Genomic DNA, 17,163 nt, shown 5'->3' on the forward strand with positions numbered 1-17,163 from the left:
CAAAAATTTATAGCTTACCCAGCTTCCCTCACACACACACCCCCACCGTGAAGGCCTCATGAGTCATTTCACAGAGGAAAGACGACTGGGTGCACTGTTTTATTGGCGTGTATTTAAGAGAAATAGAAAATTTAAATGTGTAGCACACAGCTCAGGTGGTGCACTGGACGGAGATTCAGCAGAAAGACGTTGCTGTCCTTCCCTGAGAGGCCCTGAGGCAACCCCCACGGCTCTCCCTCGCGTGGGGCTGCTGCGGAAGGGAGAAAGGGGACCATCCCCAGCCTCACTAGCACCGCTAGGGCTACACTAATTCATTCTGACACGACTACTTAATTAATTCTTACAGAACCCACACTTAATTACTGGGAGGAAGAGTTTACCTCCGACTTCGCCGGACACCCCCAGCAGAACTGCCTCCTGAAAGGGCCCTCCGAAGGGCCCAAGCTGCGCTTCGGCACAGAGGTGCTCCGCGGGGCCAGGACGACCGGAGCGCCGAGGCCGTGGAGGAGAGGCTCGGCCCGGGCTCCTGTGAGCGGGAGGCGGGAAGGAGGAGGGGGGAGGAGGGGAGGCGCCGCGGACGAAGCAGCAGGCGGCGGCAACTCAGGTAGAGGCGGCGCGGGCCGCCCGCCCTCCCCGCTGAGGCGAAGCGAGGCGAGGCGAGGTGAGGCGATCCCCGCCGTTCCGCCCGCCGAGCCAGTCCTGCCGCGTCAGGCAGCCGCGGCCCCGCAGGCCCCGCCCCGGCGGCGCTGCCCGGCTGGTTCCACAAGTTTTTTGACAGTTTCTTAGCGGCCGAGGGAGAAGGCGAGTCTGCTGTGGCGGCGCTGGGCTGGGGCCGAGGCGCTCTCCGGAGGACGAAGCTCTTCCCACCGGCCGCCTCCCCGCCGGCACCATGTCTCGGGACCCCGAGGAGGTGAACAAGCTGACGGAGAGCACTTACAAAGTGAGTACGGGCCGGGGAGGGGGCTGCCCGCCGCCGCCGCCTCGCCTGAGGAGACGACGGCCACCTATGCCCCCGCTGGCCGGCACCGGCGGCGGCTGGGGCCGTTGGCCGCCCACCCACAGGCGAGGGCCGGCGGGAGGGCTCAGGGCAGCCTCGGCTCCTCACGCAGAAAGGGAGCAAACTTTATTTTTTTTTTTTTTTCTTTTCCTCCCTTGTGAGTGATCTCGCCCGACGCGGTGTGTCAAAGACTGCTCGGTGCTCCCTCGTAAAGAACCCGAAGGGGCTCGGGGTGGAGGCGGCGGGGAGGCTCGTCTCCCCCCCGCCGCGGTACGGCTGAGGCGGTGTGCGCCCCGGCCGCCTCCCGCCCGCGGCCCGAGCGCTGCGCCGGGAGGCGGCGGGGATTCGCCGCAGCCCCCCCCAGGGCGGGCACGACCGTGGCCCCGACCGCACGGGTTGGGCCGCTTCACAGCTGGGAGCGACAGCTCCGGGACAAGGCAGGCTTTAAGACTGGTTTCTCCCTCTCTAGCAGGGCTCAGTTCTCCAGAGAGCCATAATTCCCTCAGTGTGTTGTAATGATAAGGTGGTTTGGAGATCGTGGTGGTTGTGGTCCTCCGCTTGAACCGTTTCTTCATACGGGTCGGAGCCTAAAAATGGCTTAATGCTGAATTAAGTTGCTTGCCTGCGTCCCGAGCTGATAATCAGATTTATGATGGTACACCCTAGCACTGCCTCAAAGCACCGACTGGTGAGGGTAGTCTAATTTGAGTCAGTAGACTTAAACTTTCCAAAATGCCTTGTTATTTGTGGAATTAAAAATATTTTGCATGTGGGCACTAGACACTTGTTTTGAACTCTTTCTCTCTATAAACTCAGCCCTTCCAAAACACACCAATTCTAATTGGGCAAAATTCCCTTAAGAAACATACTTGGTTGAGTAGCAATAGCAATACTAGATCTGTACCTCATTCTGTATGTTGTGTTGTACTAGAAAAAGCACTTAAATTTGCAAATGCATTTAATCATGCAAATGAACTTACAGCTGCAATGCATTTGCAGCTTTGAGCCCAAAGGAGGGCTTTCTGGGGGACTGTTCTATTTTACTATTTACTAAATCTTACCAGTTTACTATTGAATGTTTTCATATTTCTGAAGATGTTGTTGTAATTATTCAAAGGTCTCTAAAAACATTTACTGGAGTATTTTGCTGTTAGTTTTGTTGTTATCCAACAAGTCAACTTTACTCCTTCAAGTAGTCCAGTTGTATTGGTGTCATGTTGTATTTGCTGTTTGGTTACTTTGGACTTGGATATCAAATTCATGCAAAACTACTGAAAAAAAAAAAGAAATTACTTGGCTATGAATTTTGTCCTCTAGAAGTGGTGCAGGTCATCTTAGACGGTCTGGTGCTTTTTGATATCAGTTATGTTCATGGCAAGGCCATAAGCAAACATAAATTCTGCTCTCTCAGAAGAGCAGCCTGTAAATACAGGCTCACAGAAGAGAAACCTGGGAAGTTGACTGTTCAGGGCTGTGCTGACAAAGGAATGTCCTGCCCTGTCTATTGACTTTCAGAATGTAGCTAAAACAGTTTTACAGAGGAGAGGGAAGAAAATTTCTTGTGTGTTTTAATGGATATAATATAAATTAGGCTTTAAAGGAACGACAGACCTCTAAATAAACAAAACCTTCCTTGTTGTTCAGTACTTACTTCCTGGGAAAATTTAGCCTTTTGTTTTGTTTTTTAAACTAATTTGAAGGGATACTTAAGACTGAAACAACCAGCAAAAACACAGTAATACAAAGTTAATGTTGATAGTGTGATGAAATGTCTTCTATGTGGGTATTTTGAGAGGTCTGGTATGTTGCATCACATAGCTAGTACTCACAGGCCTGGAAACCCTCCTGCCCTGCCCTCATTAAAAATTGAAACTTTATCCAGATAAGGTATAAAGGCTGCTTCAGATGGAGAATGGATTCCGGGTCTACTTTAAAGCAGTTATTTCCATATCAAAGTTAAAATCTTGAAAATAGTTCTTTACTTCTTAAGGGCAGAGAAGACTAGCCTGTGTATTCAGCATTTGCTGTGACTGTAATCACAGCTCCCTCATCTAAAACAAATGAACACCTTTTTGTGCTGTGCTTTAGTCTGCATGGTGAGCATGCTCTCCTTTGTTTAATAATGCTCATGTAACTTCTACTCTTGTTGTGTACCATCCTAGCAATACAGTGCTTAAAATATCATGCTGGTATTGATAAAATCAGGAGCAGTGTTTGTGTTTCTCCTACCAATAAGAAAGGCTTGGTCTGGGGAAACTAATTCAGTGTAGTGAAGTGATGGCATCTGTGTGCTGCAGGACCAAACACAGGCTTTTGACTTCTCAAAAAAAAAATCAAGTTTTGGGTGACCTGGAAAAATAATAGAAAATTAAATTGAATGCCTTGCTAGTCTGTTTTCGTGTTTTGTTTCGTTTTTTCTTTCTTACAGTGCTAATCCATTGGATTTATTAAATACGTAGTAACCTGTGTTATACAAAGCTTCAAAATATACTTACAGAAGTCATCAGGTGGCTAAGTAATGCCCTTGTATTTTTATCTTGTTCATCCTTTTTGTTGGCAGCAACATTGGAAACAACATTTTTTAGCTAACCTGACTAAATAAACAACATAATCCACAAATACGTGTATGTGTGCACACAAAAATCAAGGCTGACATTTACTCTTTATGTAATACTTGAATAATCACTTTAATGCATGATAGGAATGGCACGTGCAAAATGAAGCCTAAGGGTGTGGAAGCCTATGACTAAAGAGGGCCACAGCCTCCCTTTTGCCAAGGAACTGCTGAGAGGTTCACTGGTATGACATTGCCCTGCCCTTGTAACTTACTGCAGTGGTGTGGCATGCTGTTGAGGGGACATTGTATGACCCCCTCACACACAGACTTCGTCAATTGGTAACACCTGGAAAGTTGTTATGTGTTTGTGTGTCACTGCAGCTCATACAGTTTCATTTCATCTGCTGTATATGGGGGAAAACTATTTGGCATCCAGCTATGATACACACAATACGGGGGAAAGGGGACAAAACAGGAAAGTACTGAGTTACAGACATGTCATTCTGTCTGTGTGGTCCAAGGGCTGGGCAGGCAGCTCGCATATTGCTCCTGTGGTTTGAGGTTTCCGGAGCTCTTGATAATAGCATGATAGCTGTAATTCATTGGTGTTGGTAATTGGATTTTAAAGATCTGTTTTTCTGTATTCAGGTAAATCTTACCCAGAAATTCTGATTATCAGACAAAGTGTAATTTAAAAAAAAAAAAAAAACACCAAACAAAAAACACCAAACAACCACAAAACCCAACCACCAAAACAAACAAAAAAACCCCCCAAACAACCCCACCTTCGTTTGTTCAATAGAGTGCTGTGTTTTCCTGAGAGGCATGCATTCTTGACAGGGGCATGTAGAATTATTTTAGTAGGCTATATTGTTTTATCCTGGAAATATATCTGGTAAATTCAGTTTAAAGCCCTAAATTCCATGTTTCTGTATTTTAAAAAGACTTGCTATTAGATTAAACTCCCAGGCTTATTTACCAAAATTAAAATTCACCTATGGTCCTAGCACATGCTGCAGTAAGGCAGTTGTTTTGTGTCACTGAAATATAAATCTAACTTGGGGGAAGAGGAGCCTTTGGGTGTTTGTGTATGTATAAAGTCCAGTTCTATCTTACTGCAGATTCTCTCTTTTGACCTTACTTAGTCTGTTCTGAGTCATGTGTTCATAACCTGAAAAAGTTTGTATTTGAAACATGCTGATGGATGATGTATAAATGTTTCTCTTAAATAAGAAATGTTCCATCAAGCTGACTAATAATTAGTCATAAGAATTAGTCTTTTTGAATAAACACTGGCATCCTGATCTATTTTTTTCATTCTGTTAAACCTGTTCTAAAACAATATTAAGCTAACTTCCAACTGAGATAGCTTAACAGGAGGTGTGTTGAGGGCTTAATTGTGCCCGTCTGAAACCGTATTGTGGATTTAAAAAGCTAAAGGAGGAGATGAAATGCAATCATGTACAAAATGGTTCAAATACAGTAGGGCACAGTATGATTTACTTTCTATAAAGCTTTTCGAATCTTCTCAAGTGGGTTCTCATACATAGTGTAGCAACACTAAAGACTTTTTCCAAAAACTTAATTTTACTGTTTTCCAAATTGAGGAATAACAATTTAAACTAAATTATTAGTAGCTATATGAGGGTTAGCTATGAGTAGCTATAGTGATGGTAATATGAGTAACGTTAGACATAGAGATCTACTTTTCTGTGCTAGTTCTATAATTTCAGATTTCTACCAAAATACAGTGTTATCCGCTCTGGCAAAAGTGCCTGCAGGATGTAAACTTGAAACTACAGGGAGTCTATGCATTGTTTAGTTGTATTCATACCTGCTGAGCTATTGTTCTGTGAGGTGTGTCTTTAAGTAAAAAGCAAAGCTGAGCACTTACAGGAAGGCACAATGGCTGTCATTTGTTTTGAAGATTAACGTTGTTTATATGACTGTCAGGAACTGCGGAAGATATAATACCTATACACAACAAGTGGAAATACAAGGCTTGTTCCTCTTCAGTCAGCTCCTTGCTACCAGGCTGGTTAACTCACATTGGTTTCATGTGGTGAAAGGCACATAGCAACTCTTAACCAGATTATATGAGTATTTAATGACTCAAATGACCAGAATAGGTTTCTCGTATGCTTTTTCTTGGAAGGTCACTTTTGCCAATTCTAAAATTCTCTGCATAAAAAGATGTTTCCAGTTGCCTGTTTTGAAAGTGTTTCCCTTTATTTCCATTCATCTTAAATAATAAAAAGCTGTAGTATCTGATCATGTGCCTCCTCTTCTCTTCTGGTTAATTATTCTGCTCATGAGAGGTAGTGTGTCACTAGAATATAGGACACTGGATTGACAATTAGGAGGGGGTGTGTGTGTCCCTCACTGTAAAGGGAAATGATGTGTTGTGAACCACTGTGTCTCTCCCAGGTTTTTTCTTACTTTGTGGTGTCCATTTGGATTAAGACAGAAGTTTTATTCCCATGTCTTTGTATGTGGTATCCCATGGTAGATAACAAGATTGTGATATTTTCTGAGACTTTTGACAATTTAAAATTAGTGGTTCTCTTGATCAGAAATTCTTCTTTGTTTGTCTGTCTCTACCTTTTTAGAAGTTTTGAGATCTAGCTTTAACGTATGACTTGCAGTTTTGCACTGGTGTTCAGTCCCACTCATTTTCATGACCTTTTCCTTGGACTGCAAGTAAGAGAAGCTGTAAAACTGTAAGACATCATAAGAAAAAATAGCTATACAAATTGGTTTCTGAGTGGCTCTTTCCCCCTATAACTTCTGAAGCTGAACAAAATATTACAATCGCTTTAACTGATCTGAAATGTCTTGGCAATATCAAATTTATACCTGATCCTGAAGAGGGAGTTGCCAGTGACAGTCTCTCTTTTTGAAAAAGTGTGCTAGATATTTCTTCCTGGACAGTACTTCAAAGACAGCAACAGTGGTTTAACTGTATAAAAAGAGCACTAGAAGCACGGCCAGGTTTTCACTTGTTTAAGAATCTAGTCTTCAGTAGAAAGAAAAAAATACGTATTATGCTTCTTTCTAATGTTGAAGAGAGGAAAATCATCTAAGAATTATTTCATTAGATCATCTTGGAGACCCAGTGTTGGGGGGAAGCTAAGTCTTTTAATTGAACACAAACCCTTAGGAAAGTGGATGAGCCTTGCACAGTGCTGTGAGGATCAGCTAACCATACCCTGGGTTAAACCAAGCAAATTCCAAAGGGGAATTTCCATTGCAAAGGTTTTTGCTGCTTCTCAGGCGTTCACGTCTAGAAACTGGTGCAGACACTTCTGCTAACAATCAACCACTGTGGCAGCGCAAAGGCTGAAAAACTTCCAGAGACTGCTTGGTCTAATGGGGAAAAGATCCATTAGTTGTATGCCTTCCAGCTACTGAAGGCACTGAGCTATAAATTGTTTCTTCATCTTTCCCAGCAGTTTTACATATATGTTGAGCAGATGTTGATGTACTGGAGCTCTTCCTCGGAATTCTCTGTGTTTCAGTGGACCTGTTGTGTTTCCACAATGCGGTCTATATCTGCTATACGTGAATACCCGATATATATCAAGTTGTCTAGTGAAAATAAAGAGCTACAGGGTCTGGCTTCAGAGAGGGGAGCTGTTGAGGGCTTTTTTTGTTGGGTTTTGTTCACTACCTCCTAAATGAAAACAACTAATGACAGAGGTGCAATCACTGTTTGAAATCTGAATTAGAAGATGTCAAGAAAACTGGAATCTTAACCCCTGAATCCTTAAAAGAGTAATTTTAAAAATCAGTATTTCAAGACCAATAATTATTATGTCACCATTAGAATTTGGGGGTAGGTGGCAGTAAGGATTTTACTCTAAGTTTTTGTTGCGAGGAGCAGGGTAAGCAGGGACAGGAACTGTCTTTCAAGAAAATTATTTTCAGTATATGGATGCAATTCAAGGTGACATTGGGATTCTTACCTGCCATGGATACACACAGCTTCAACGTCATGTAGCCCTTTCTTCTCCTCCATATCCTTGGAATACAGGGCTCTATCCTAACATAATCCCCTAATTTACCTGTTGTTTTTTTTTCTTGTGATTCACTGACTCCATATATGCCAAGAGACATCATCTTTAGTACACTGCCAGGAAGAAACGGCAAGAAGTTGGAATAGGAAGAGATAGCTTACCTGTTGGAACAAAAGCCTCACAGTCACACTGCCTCAGATATGGCGACAGCAACAGAGGCACAGCAGCAGCATTTACAGTAGTAAATTAAAGAGTTGGGGTGGGAGGAGGGATGTTCCCAGACACTAGAGCTTGAAAATCCATACTGTTAAGTTGTTAGAATAGCCCTTGGCATTGTTGGCCCGACCTGAAACATGCTTTCCCAAATGATTTCTGGATGTGGTTTGTGAGTTAACACAAATCAAGGGCCTGGGGACAATAGGGAGTTCACTTGCAGTGATCATGTTTGGGTGGGTAAGAGTTTAATGGTATAGACCGGAAAACAATCCCAGTTGCATTTAATTTGAACAAATAAAGGCAGTAGGGGCTAGGTATTGTTGTTCTGTGTCTGCTTTTGATGTCATATATACTATACCAGTATCAGAACCTAATAGTTTTATATCTTTTTTCAATATTTATATTTTTTTATTCAACATGACTGTTAAAGTATTATTGGTGAAATCTGGAGTTAATTTTTGTCTTCACTTTTTAAATTGACTGGAGTTCAGATATAGCACTATATTTGAAAAATAATAATAAAATTCGGTCTGAATGACCTTGCCTGAAAATAAGACAAATGTGATAGTATTCCTGTTTTTTCTGGGTCCATGTATGTACTAAATATAAATATTTTCATTCTGTTAGTAGTATAACAGACAAAAGCTTGATACTATTTCACTTGTCTTGTGTCTTGTATTTCTTGTAAACAGAAAGTGTCTGTTTTGAATTCCTTGAACTTGAAAGTTCTGCTGTGTGAACAGTATCTAGAAAGATGTGAGTTGTGTCATAAAAATAGTAAGAATAACAGAATGGTGTCTTTGGGTATCACATGACCTTCCTCTCATGACAATAAAATTTTACAGAGTAATGTCACAGCTATAGCTTTGTTAAGAAGATTCTGGGAAAAGAAGGTCTAGAATCTGCAAAAACTTTTAAGGTTGTCCTCTATGGAAATAGAGGGCTTGTGTTAATTTTATTTTAAAAGAAAAAGCAAATATTCATTACCAAATTGTTCCTGAGACTTAGCAGCTGGTGTTATATGAAGTTGTATTTTGTATGGAAGAGAGAAAAGAAAGGATTAGAACATTGTGGTTACTTGACTATTAAATGACCAGGCACATATGGCAAATTCTAGAATACTTGTTCAGCGGTGGTTATTTACATGTGTACAAATGGAGTTTTGTTAAGCAAACATGCTGTATCTTTAATTCAAATAGCGATTCTACCTGAAGAAACCAAGAAGCCACCAAATAAGTGAAGCTCAGAGGCCTCTTTCAAACTTAGCATTGTTCAAAAGTTAACTGCAACATCCAATATCTTGGAATACTGCTATTTATGCTACATATATTTGAGACGTCTTAAAGGGCATGATTCTGAGGAGTGAATAACTACTGCGTTTATATCAGCATGTCATCTTTTTTCAGTGCTCATAACAAGATAAAAGTAATTTTGGAATATTGATCTGTGGGGGAGGAGGGACAGTTACTGTCTTAGATCAGAAAGAGGGAAACTGAAGCTTTCCTATGTGTAGGGGCAACTTGAACTTTGTGGGTGATTTTCCTTTTTGGAGCGGGCAAAAGCTTCTTCTCCTCAATTCTTCACCCCCCAACTTTGGGCAAATTCAAATTTGGATTCATAGTTCATGGCTTAACTTATTTTCTATTTTTTGCAAAGAGTTGAAACTTTTCTGTTTAATGGTGTAGCTATTTTCTTGCACTGTGAAACTGCCAGTCACAATTTCTACCACTTCATCAGTTTATAGAATTTGCTAGGTATGAGAGTAGTCATGCTTGGAGCTGCTGGATTTCAGATTCTGGTTGTTTCAGCCAATAATTGTATTTAACGGCCAAAGCAGCTGCAGTAGATTTTTTTTTTTAACTCCTTCTATTTAAATAAAGTCACCATTTTCATTTTCTTTCTGAAAGAACTACAACTTTGCACAATAAAAGGCAGGCAGCATTTTCAAACAAACAAACAAAAAAAAGCCCAACAAAAAAAAACCCTAACTGATTTCCCTAAATGCTATCTGTAACTTAGAAAAGATTAATGAAGTGCTTAGTCTTCCCCTAATCAGATATCTGGTAAATTTATTTTCTTGTTTTCCTTTTCCCAGCTTTTTTTTTAAATATTTTTTTTTTCAGCGAGGGGCAGGGCAGGGAAGAGCTCAAATCTTGAACCATTGTCAGAAAGTTCTTGTTATTGTCTGACCTTATGAAACAAGTAGTGGATAAATGTTTTTCTCTTATTCTTATTTCACCATCACCTACCATAAAAGAAGGATCTGTACAAGCTTTTATCACATTCTTGACATCTTTTTGTATTATAAACAGCCAGATTCCTTTTTACCCTTATTGAAATAGGGGTTTTTTTCCAGTTTGTTGATCTTAAGAGCTCAGTTTCTTCTCCCTTCCATCCTTTTCTCTCCTCTTCCAAGTCTTATATTTTTCATCCATCCACAGACTTTTCAGATGTATGCTGTACCTATGAAACATAAAACTAGATCTAAGTAACACTGAGATAAATACTTTCATCCACTGTTGAATTGCCTTGGCTATAACACAGATTTTGTTTTCTGTTCACTAGAATGTTATGGAACAGTTCAATCCAGGACTGAGGAATTTAATAAATCTGGGGAAGAATTATGAAAAAGCTGTTAATGGTAAGTCTTCCAGATGCAAACTTTAGAAAGAATGTTTAATTTTAATATACATACTGGATATGAGGGTTGTGTATAAGCTTAATTTCCAAGTTGAACTTTGGGTGTGTCTAATTAGGAAAAAAAAAATCTAACAAAAAAATGCAACCACCCAAACATATGTACCTTCTCCCCCACCCTTTTTTTTTTTTTTTTTAAACTGTCCTGCAGAAGTTGCATCCCAAACACTTAGGCACAGAGCTACTGCAAAATAAATTGAACATAAAGCCTAATAACTCACATTAGAATAATAATATAAATGGAAAAAAAATGCAAAGTTTTGCAAATTAGATGTTCTCTTTTTTTTTTTTCCCTGGAAATATCTTCCAAAGATATTTCACATTCTTAGATCTGTTCCTGGTCACCTGTACACATCACTACCTAAGTAACCCTGTGGACAGAACAACTTGAATGAGTAAGACTTGCAGGAGTGGATTATTATTTTTGTTTCTTGTCCATACTAAACCTGAGGATATCTTTTTAATGGAGTCAAAATTGGAATAAATAAATTTGAATCTAAAGACCCAGCCTCTCAAAGTTTTTATAATGTGGTGGTTTACTTCCATTATTGACTTCACAGGAACTATCTATCTAAGAATGGGTTTCCAAGACTGGGCTCTAGATTCCCAAAGCTTATATTGTCAGACCTGTTAGAGCTTGCTCCGTTTCACCTATGCAGACCTGTTGAGCTGCTTGATACCATATTAAAGCAATGTAAAATCTCTCTAATTTCGCTTTGTTCAAGTCTGTGGCATGTCTTTCTCCTACCTGTAATCTAGTACTCCGAGAAATGTGATACTGCAGAAGTAGTGCATAGCCAAATAGACATTGAAATCTCTCTTCATGCAAATTTTAGACCAGGCTGGAGAAAAAGATAAAACCAAACCCTGTTGGAGATGAACATAGGGAATTGTTGACTTATTTGCAGTAATGCCTAACCTGATGGATTAATGTTGTAGTTACCTAATACCTAACCTAAGGGATTATAGGTAGTACCAGAAGTAATAACAAGTGTTTTCATGTTTGGTTGAAAGATTTTTATATCAGTTTCTGAGAGTTCTGCTTTTCACAAACTTTACTGTTGATACGTTACATTATGCCTCTTCTCTTTTAATTCGATTTGTCATCAGTAATTCACAATATAACTGCACAGCAGCGCTGGAGAGGCTGATAGGCGTTGTATTCAAGCAAGTTTGCCTTTTAAGACTGGCTGATAAAGCATATCTAGTGTGAAGCTTAATTTCAAATGAATAAATGTTTACAACGTTGCAACAACTGTTGAGAAACTACCTTAAAGTCATCTTTGGACTCTGATAAATTGTTAATCTTTTCTCTATAAATTCTGAGTGGTATAAATAGATGTGTAACAAGGAGTAAATACTCTGTTGCTAAACAAATACTTTGCAGCTTTCCAAACAAGTCAGAGTAGACTGACAAAGAACATAAACTATCAGAAGTTCTTGTGAGTTTTATAATGTATTCTTATATATTTTGAGGATAAAAGGTCAAAACTCCTTTTCTGCAGAAGTAGTTTACTAGCCATAGTACTGGTGAAGAGACTATACAAGTGGAGTTCTTCATTTTAGCTTCGTTAGCACAGAAGAAATTGCACATTTTCTTCCTTTTTTTTTTAGTGCCTGTATTAGGATAAAAGATTGACTTGGGGGGGGTATCTTGAGAAAACATTAGATAGGAAGAGTTGGAGTGGCATAAGATCTTTGCGTATGGGTGGCATACTGCTCCATCAGTAGCACCAGTATAATTCTTCTGTGCAGAAAGTTTGACTATAGAGCACCTATGAGATGCTGCTTAGACAGAAATTACTCTTGTGTAATGCAACAGAGCCTCAAAAAGAATCTTTGTTTCATTTGGAAGAGTTTCAGGCTTCTCAGTGAATACACTGTTAGGTAACCAAAGATGTCACCTTTGCTAGTAAAAACTGTAAAATACAGACCTAAAATACTATAATTGGCAGTTGCCAATTATATTCCTCTCAGAAAAAAGTATTCTAAAGTCAACAGTGAGAGTCTGCTTAGCTTCCACTTTAGGTTAAAAATGTACTAATACAAAAAATTATGAAAACTTACTTCAGTAAGTATTTTTCACTGCCTTTCAATAAAAGCTTGCTAGTTTGTTTGGTTTGGGTTTGGTTTTGTTTTTTTTTTTTTGTGGTGTGCAGATCAGTTCTAGATACTGTGAGGATACAAGGCAACCACTGTAGATCTACTACATACGTCAAATGTTTCTCACTGCTGGCCTCCCTGCAGTTTGAACCTTGATGTTTCTGCGTTCATTCTAGCAAAACTGGCTTTGCTGTTTAAATCGGCTATAACCAGGAAATGATTAACTGAGAATAACTGACACCTCAGTGATATATATTAAGAGCTTATTGGTTCCTGTAAAACTGGAATTGAACTATAAACAATAAAAGGGGGGGAACTGTCCGGGGGGGGGGGGGGGGGGATAAACATCCAAGTGTTAACTAGGGTCTGTCTTTTTTGGTTGGGAATGTTAAACCTTCAGGTTTCTTCCTAAACTGTATATGTGCCTGTTGCCTGAGATTTTTATTGCTTAAAGTACTTGGAATACAGATTTCTCTGCCATCCTGAGTTCAGTGATGAAGACAAAAGTAGGCATTTTCCTCGAGTGTCAAAATAACTCTGTGCAGAAATTGTACATATCAATGCTAATTTTCCATATGTGTCTAAGAAACCAGAGATCTTCCAACATTTAAGCTCACTAAGTTGTTGAACAATAATTTATAATAATCTTAGGAACATTGATGAGATGTTGAAAATTGAGAAAAGCATGCCAAATGGGTTATCTCCATAACCTGAACATCATCTTTCAGAGACTTGATTCTTGAAGTTTTAGCATTTAAGGCCTAAAATTTCCTTAAAGTGAAAAAGTTGCTGTTTGTATGTAGGATCCTCAGATTTCAATGTATTGTTTTGAAAAGAAATCATATTTGTAATTGCAGTATACGATGACTGTACAGTGTTATCCATAATGGTAATTTTTAGAAGTGGTTGTATCAGATGTATTGAGCCTTTCACATTTCACTTTTCTTTTAAATATATCCCACCTGGCGAACTGTATTTCATCATAGTTTTTTTTGAAGTGAGTTACTCTTTCAGCCAACTTAAACAGTAAATGATGATTTGCTTTTGAAGGGCTCCATGTCTCCTTGTTGCAATTGTAGGTCCATTGTCTCATGGCCAGTAGCCATTTCTCAGATCAGTGGTCTGGCTGGCCAATAACGGGGCAGAGACCTTGGCATTTCGAGTAACTTTGGGATTGCATTTTGCTTTTTTCCAACAGTTTTATCTGTACCAAGGAATTTTGTTATGTCCTGACCAATGGCTTATGGCTAAACCTACCCACTGGACACTCATTGCTCCTGGATATGCATGAAAGTTGGAACTGAATAACAGGCTGAAACTTCAGTAATATATTCTGCTGTTCTATCTTTGTTACCTGGTTTCACAAATCAGCAGATAGCACAGGGACTTGCGTAACTTTCTCTGATAGCAGAATTTCCTTATTGCCATATACCCCTTCTTCCTTACTATGTGCCCTAGATTACAGGATTTCATAGGATCATAGATTAATGAAAATGGAAAATACTTTGATTTTTTTTTTTTAACAACTTTTTTTCTCCCCCCCCCCCCCCAGCTATGGTAGTGGCTGGAAGAGCATATTATGATAGCCTTGCAAAGATTGGGGATATATCAGCTGATTCTCCAGTTTCTAAAGAACTAGGTAAGTGAAATCTCACTTTTAAAAATTACTTCAAAATATAAACTTTATTTTTGTTTTCCTGCTGGCAGTTCGCAGAACTAATGTGAAGTAGAGAAGGATCAGAAAAAGTGCGTTTTACTCTTAAATAACACATAAGTGGAAGGAATTAGATTCCTTTAAGGTCTATTATTTCTTAAGACACTTTTGTGAATATATTTGTGCCTATGCATCCAAAAGCATGTGGTTTTTTTTTAAGATCACATAATTCTATGATAAATAAATATGGAAAAATGCGTAGCTTGATTTTTAGTACAGAGATGAATGTTGAAATATTTCTGCAACAGAATATTGGTATGAGGAGTCCTAGCGTATGACAGCAGTTCTAAACTAAAACAATATTCTGGATGAGTTCCACTGTGAAGAGTTTATTTCTACTTCAGTATTTTTGATCAAGTATATCACTAAAAGTTCGCAGATGCATTATTTTCCAGTTAAGCTTTTGAAAGAGAAATTGTAGAGTCAAAGATGTAGTACATTTACATTAATGTAAAATTAATCCAAGTTCTGTACTTTTCTGAAAATAATTTGTGAATTTTTGAAAGATTGTCATCAGCACTTCATTTTGTACTCCTTTGGCTGGCATTGAAATGATACTGCTCAATCTACAAAAGTGAAGTTGGCATCAAAGTATTTGTAACATTTCTGACAAAAGATTCCAATATCACTACAAAACAAAGAAGCAGGAACTATACTGTAAAGAGGAAACCTTTGTTTAAAGCCTTTATTTGCTTTTTGACAAAAATAACTTGATAAAGTGTCTTGTCTCTGAACTTTTGATTATGGGCAATGTCGGACTTTTTCAGTGATGTAACATGCATCTGCTTCTGTAACTCACAATAGTACGTTAATTCAGCTGATTAAAAAGGATGGTTTTAGTAAATGTGTTTTTAATGATTCTACTGAAGCAGAATTGAGGGGAAATATTCTTCTTGAATGGTGGCCACTGGTTTCTATGTGCCTGCATACATTTTTGATTTGTTCTGCAACCACTTTTGTGTGAGTGTTAACATTCTCTGTTGAAAGTTGGGAGCGGCAGAACAGCAAACAGTACAAAGCAAACAGTCCTAATGTAGGTGCTTTCTGTATTTGCTTTGCAGGTTGTTTACAGAAAGCAGAGTTGCTGGTTTCAAACTATAGAACAAAAGTATGAGAAAGTTGAAAGTAATAACCATACAGAGTCTTATAAAAATATCAACAAATGCATAATTACAATTTTTGCAATCAAGCAGTTGGTCAAATGCATGGAAGTAATCTATTTATTGAACTTTGTATGACTGTGGGATATTGTCTGCTTGTTTGCAAATATTATCATTGGGTAGTCTTGAGCTGAATTCTGAAAATAACTGTTTTTTCCTATTATTGGGGACAATACAGAATTGTGATTGAAAATATAATTTTGTTTAACTATAAATTCTTCCCTGCAATTATAAACTTTTTTCTAGATATACTGTATTGAGAAAACATGGCCTTCTTCAGGGTCAGGCTTCTAACACTGCTTTCTGTTCATCTTCTACTTAAACCGTTACTGTGGAAAAATCTTTTCTTCTTAAGGAAAACAGCAACTCTGGATTTCTTCCAGCATACTCTGATAGATACTTAATTTAGAGATAAGGAAAGCCAATGAACATTGGAAAACGCAGGATAATGTGGTTAGGAGTCCGAGAGAGATCATTTGCATTTTCTTGAAAAAGTCTTAATAGTTCTGAAGCTGGGCTACAATACTGAACTATTCAGCAAAGTAATATGATACACCCCAGATGCCTCTAAAAGTATCTTTGCTTAAAAAGGGGAAAAAAAAGATAAATACTGCACCTTTTAGTATTTTTAAAATACTAAGAAGCATGTTGAGCAGTATCAGATGTGTAAAGACTAGATCAAATTTTGCTGTGATTTTTCGCTTGTTTGTGGACCCTATTAACCTCAGTGGAGTTACCATAGGTGCAGCCCACTGTGGAATTGTCTCTTCTGTGAGTTCCTTTAGACTTGCCAAAAGACATGTTATTGACCACTAACAGGTCTATCATGCATAATACTGATGTAATCTTTGCCAAGAAAGAGGTCAGTAGTCACCAGTTAAGTTTTGTGATATGCTTGTGAACTGCTTTTTTGGAATGTATTCTCCTGAGCATCAAGTGAGCTGACACACTAGCTTGTTTTATAAGAGCAACAGTCTAAAGACTGGCAAAGAAGCAGAGAGGAGCAAGTTCCAGAATTTTCTGTGTGCGTGTTATCTGGAATATTTCTGTAACTTTTTACTTTTCTCTTGCTTAATATTATATTATAAGGCCTCTTCAAGTATCCTGTATTAACTGAAATAAATAGCAACATTCCCACAGATGTCAGTAGTAGATCATTACTTTTTTTTAATACTTAAGATGTTATTCTGACTCTTCACAATGAACTACATAAACCAACAATGGCCAAGTTCTAAATGGTTTTGGAATGCCTTAATATTAAGAGCACCACTTGAGGTACTACAGTGGTCTGGATTTCTAGTGTTCAGGTCTTTGGACAACAAGAAAATGTAAATGTGTTTATTTGAGTAATAAAAAATTGAAACATCCAAAGTAAATATTTAAACTAATCTTGAAACTGATCTGTTTAAAAACAAACAAGCCCCTCCCCTCCATGGCTTACCAATTTAACCACAGTCAGGACAGTTGGCTCATAAGCCATCCATAGATGGCAAGACTTCATAGGAGTCAGAAATCCCCGGTGCTTTTTTTTTTTTTACCTCATTGTATCATCTACAGCAGAAATGAAGGGAAAGCATATCTGCCAATTAATTATGTTTGATTCGTCTTAAATGTACATGCCTCCTCCATTAGCTTTGTGTTTCACCCATCAGCCTTTAGGTACTTCTTGGCTGTAAAAGAAGGTGTTAGAACAAGATTCCTCC

At 38.8% G+C, this 17,163-nt stretch overlaps 2 protein-coding genes across 2 annotated transcripts in view; one reads left to right on the plus strand and one right to left on the minus strand.

Moving 5' to 3' along the window:
- Nucleotides 1–735: 735 nt before the first annotated feature.
- BAIAP2L1 (BAR/IMD domain containing adaptor protein 2 like 1) overlaps nt 736–17,163 on the plus strand; it is a 44,219-nt gene continuing 27,791 nt past the window's right edge. The window contains exons 1-3 of the mRNA XM_075058318.1: nt 736–940; nt 10,352–10,427; nt 14,139–14,225. Coding sequence (XP_074914419.1) covers nt 890–940; nt 10,352–10,427; nt 14,139–14,225 — 214 coding nt within the window. The 5' untranslated portion in view covers nt 736–889. The remainder of the gene's footprint in view (nt 941–10,351; nt 10,428–14,138; nt 14,226–17,163) is intronic.
- Nucleotides 10,105–17,163, minus strand: part of BRI3 (brain protein I3) — a 51,366-nt gene continuing 44,307 nt past the window's right edge. Inside the window, exon 3 of the mRNA XM_075058320.1 lies at nt 10,105–10,249. Coding sequence (XP_074914421.1) covers nt 10,153–10,249 — 97 coding nt within the window. The 3' untranslated portion in view covers nt 10,105–10,152. The remainder of the gene's footprint in view (nt 10,250–17,163) is intronic.

This window comes from Buteo buteo, chromosome 27 (assembly GCF_964188355.1).
Source record: "Buteo buteo chromosome 27, bButBut1.hap1.1, whole genome shotgun sequence".
Taxonomy (NCBI): domain Eukaryota; kingdom Metazoa; phylum Chordata; class Aves; order Accipitriformes; family Accipitridae; genus Buteo; species Buteo buteo.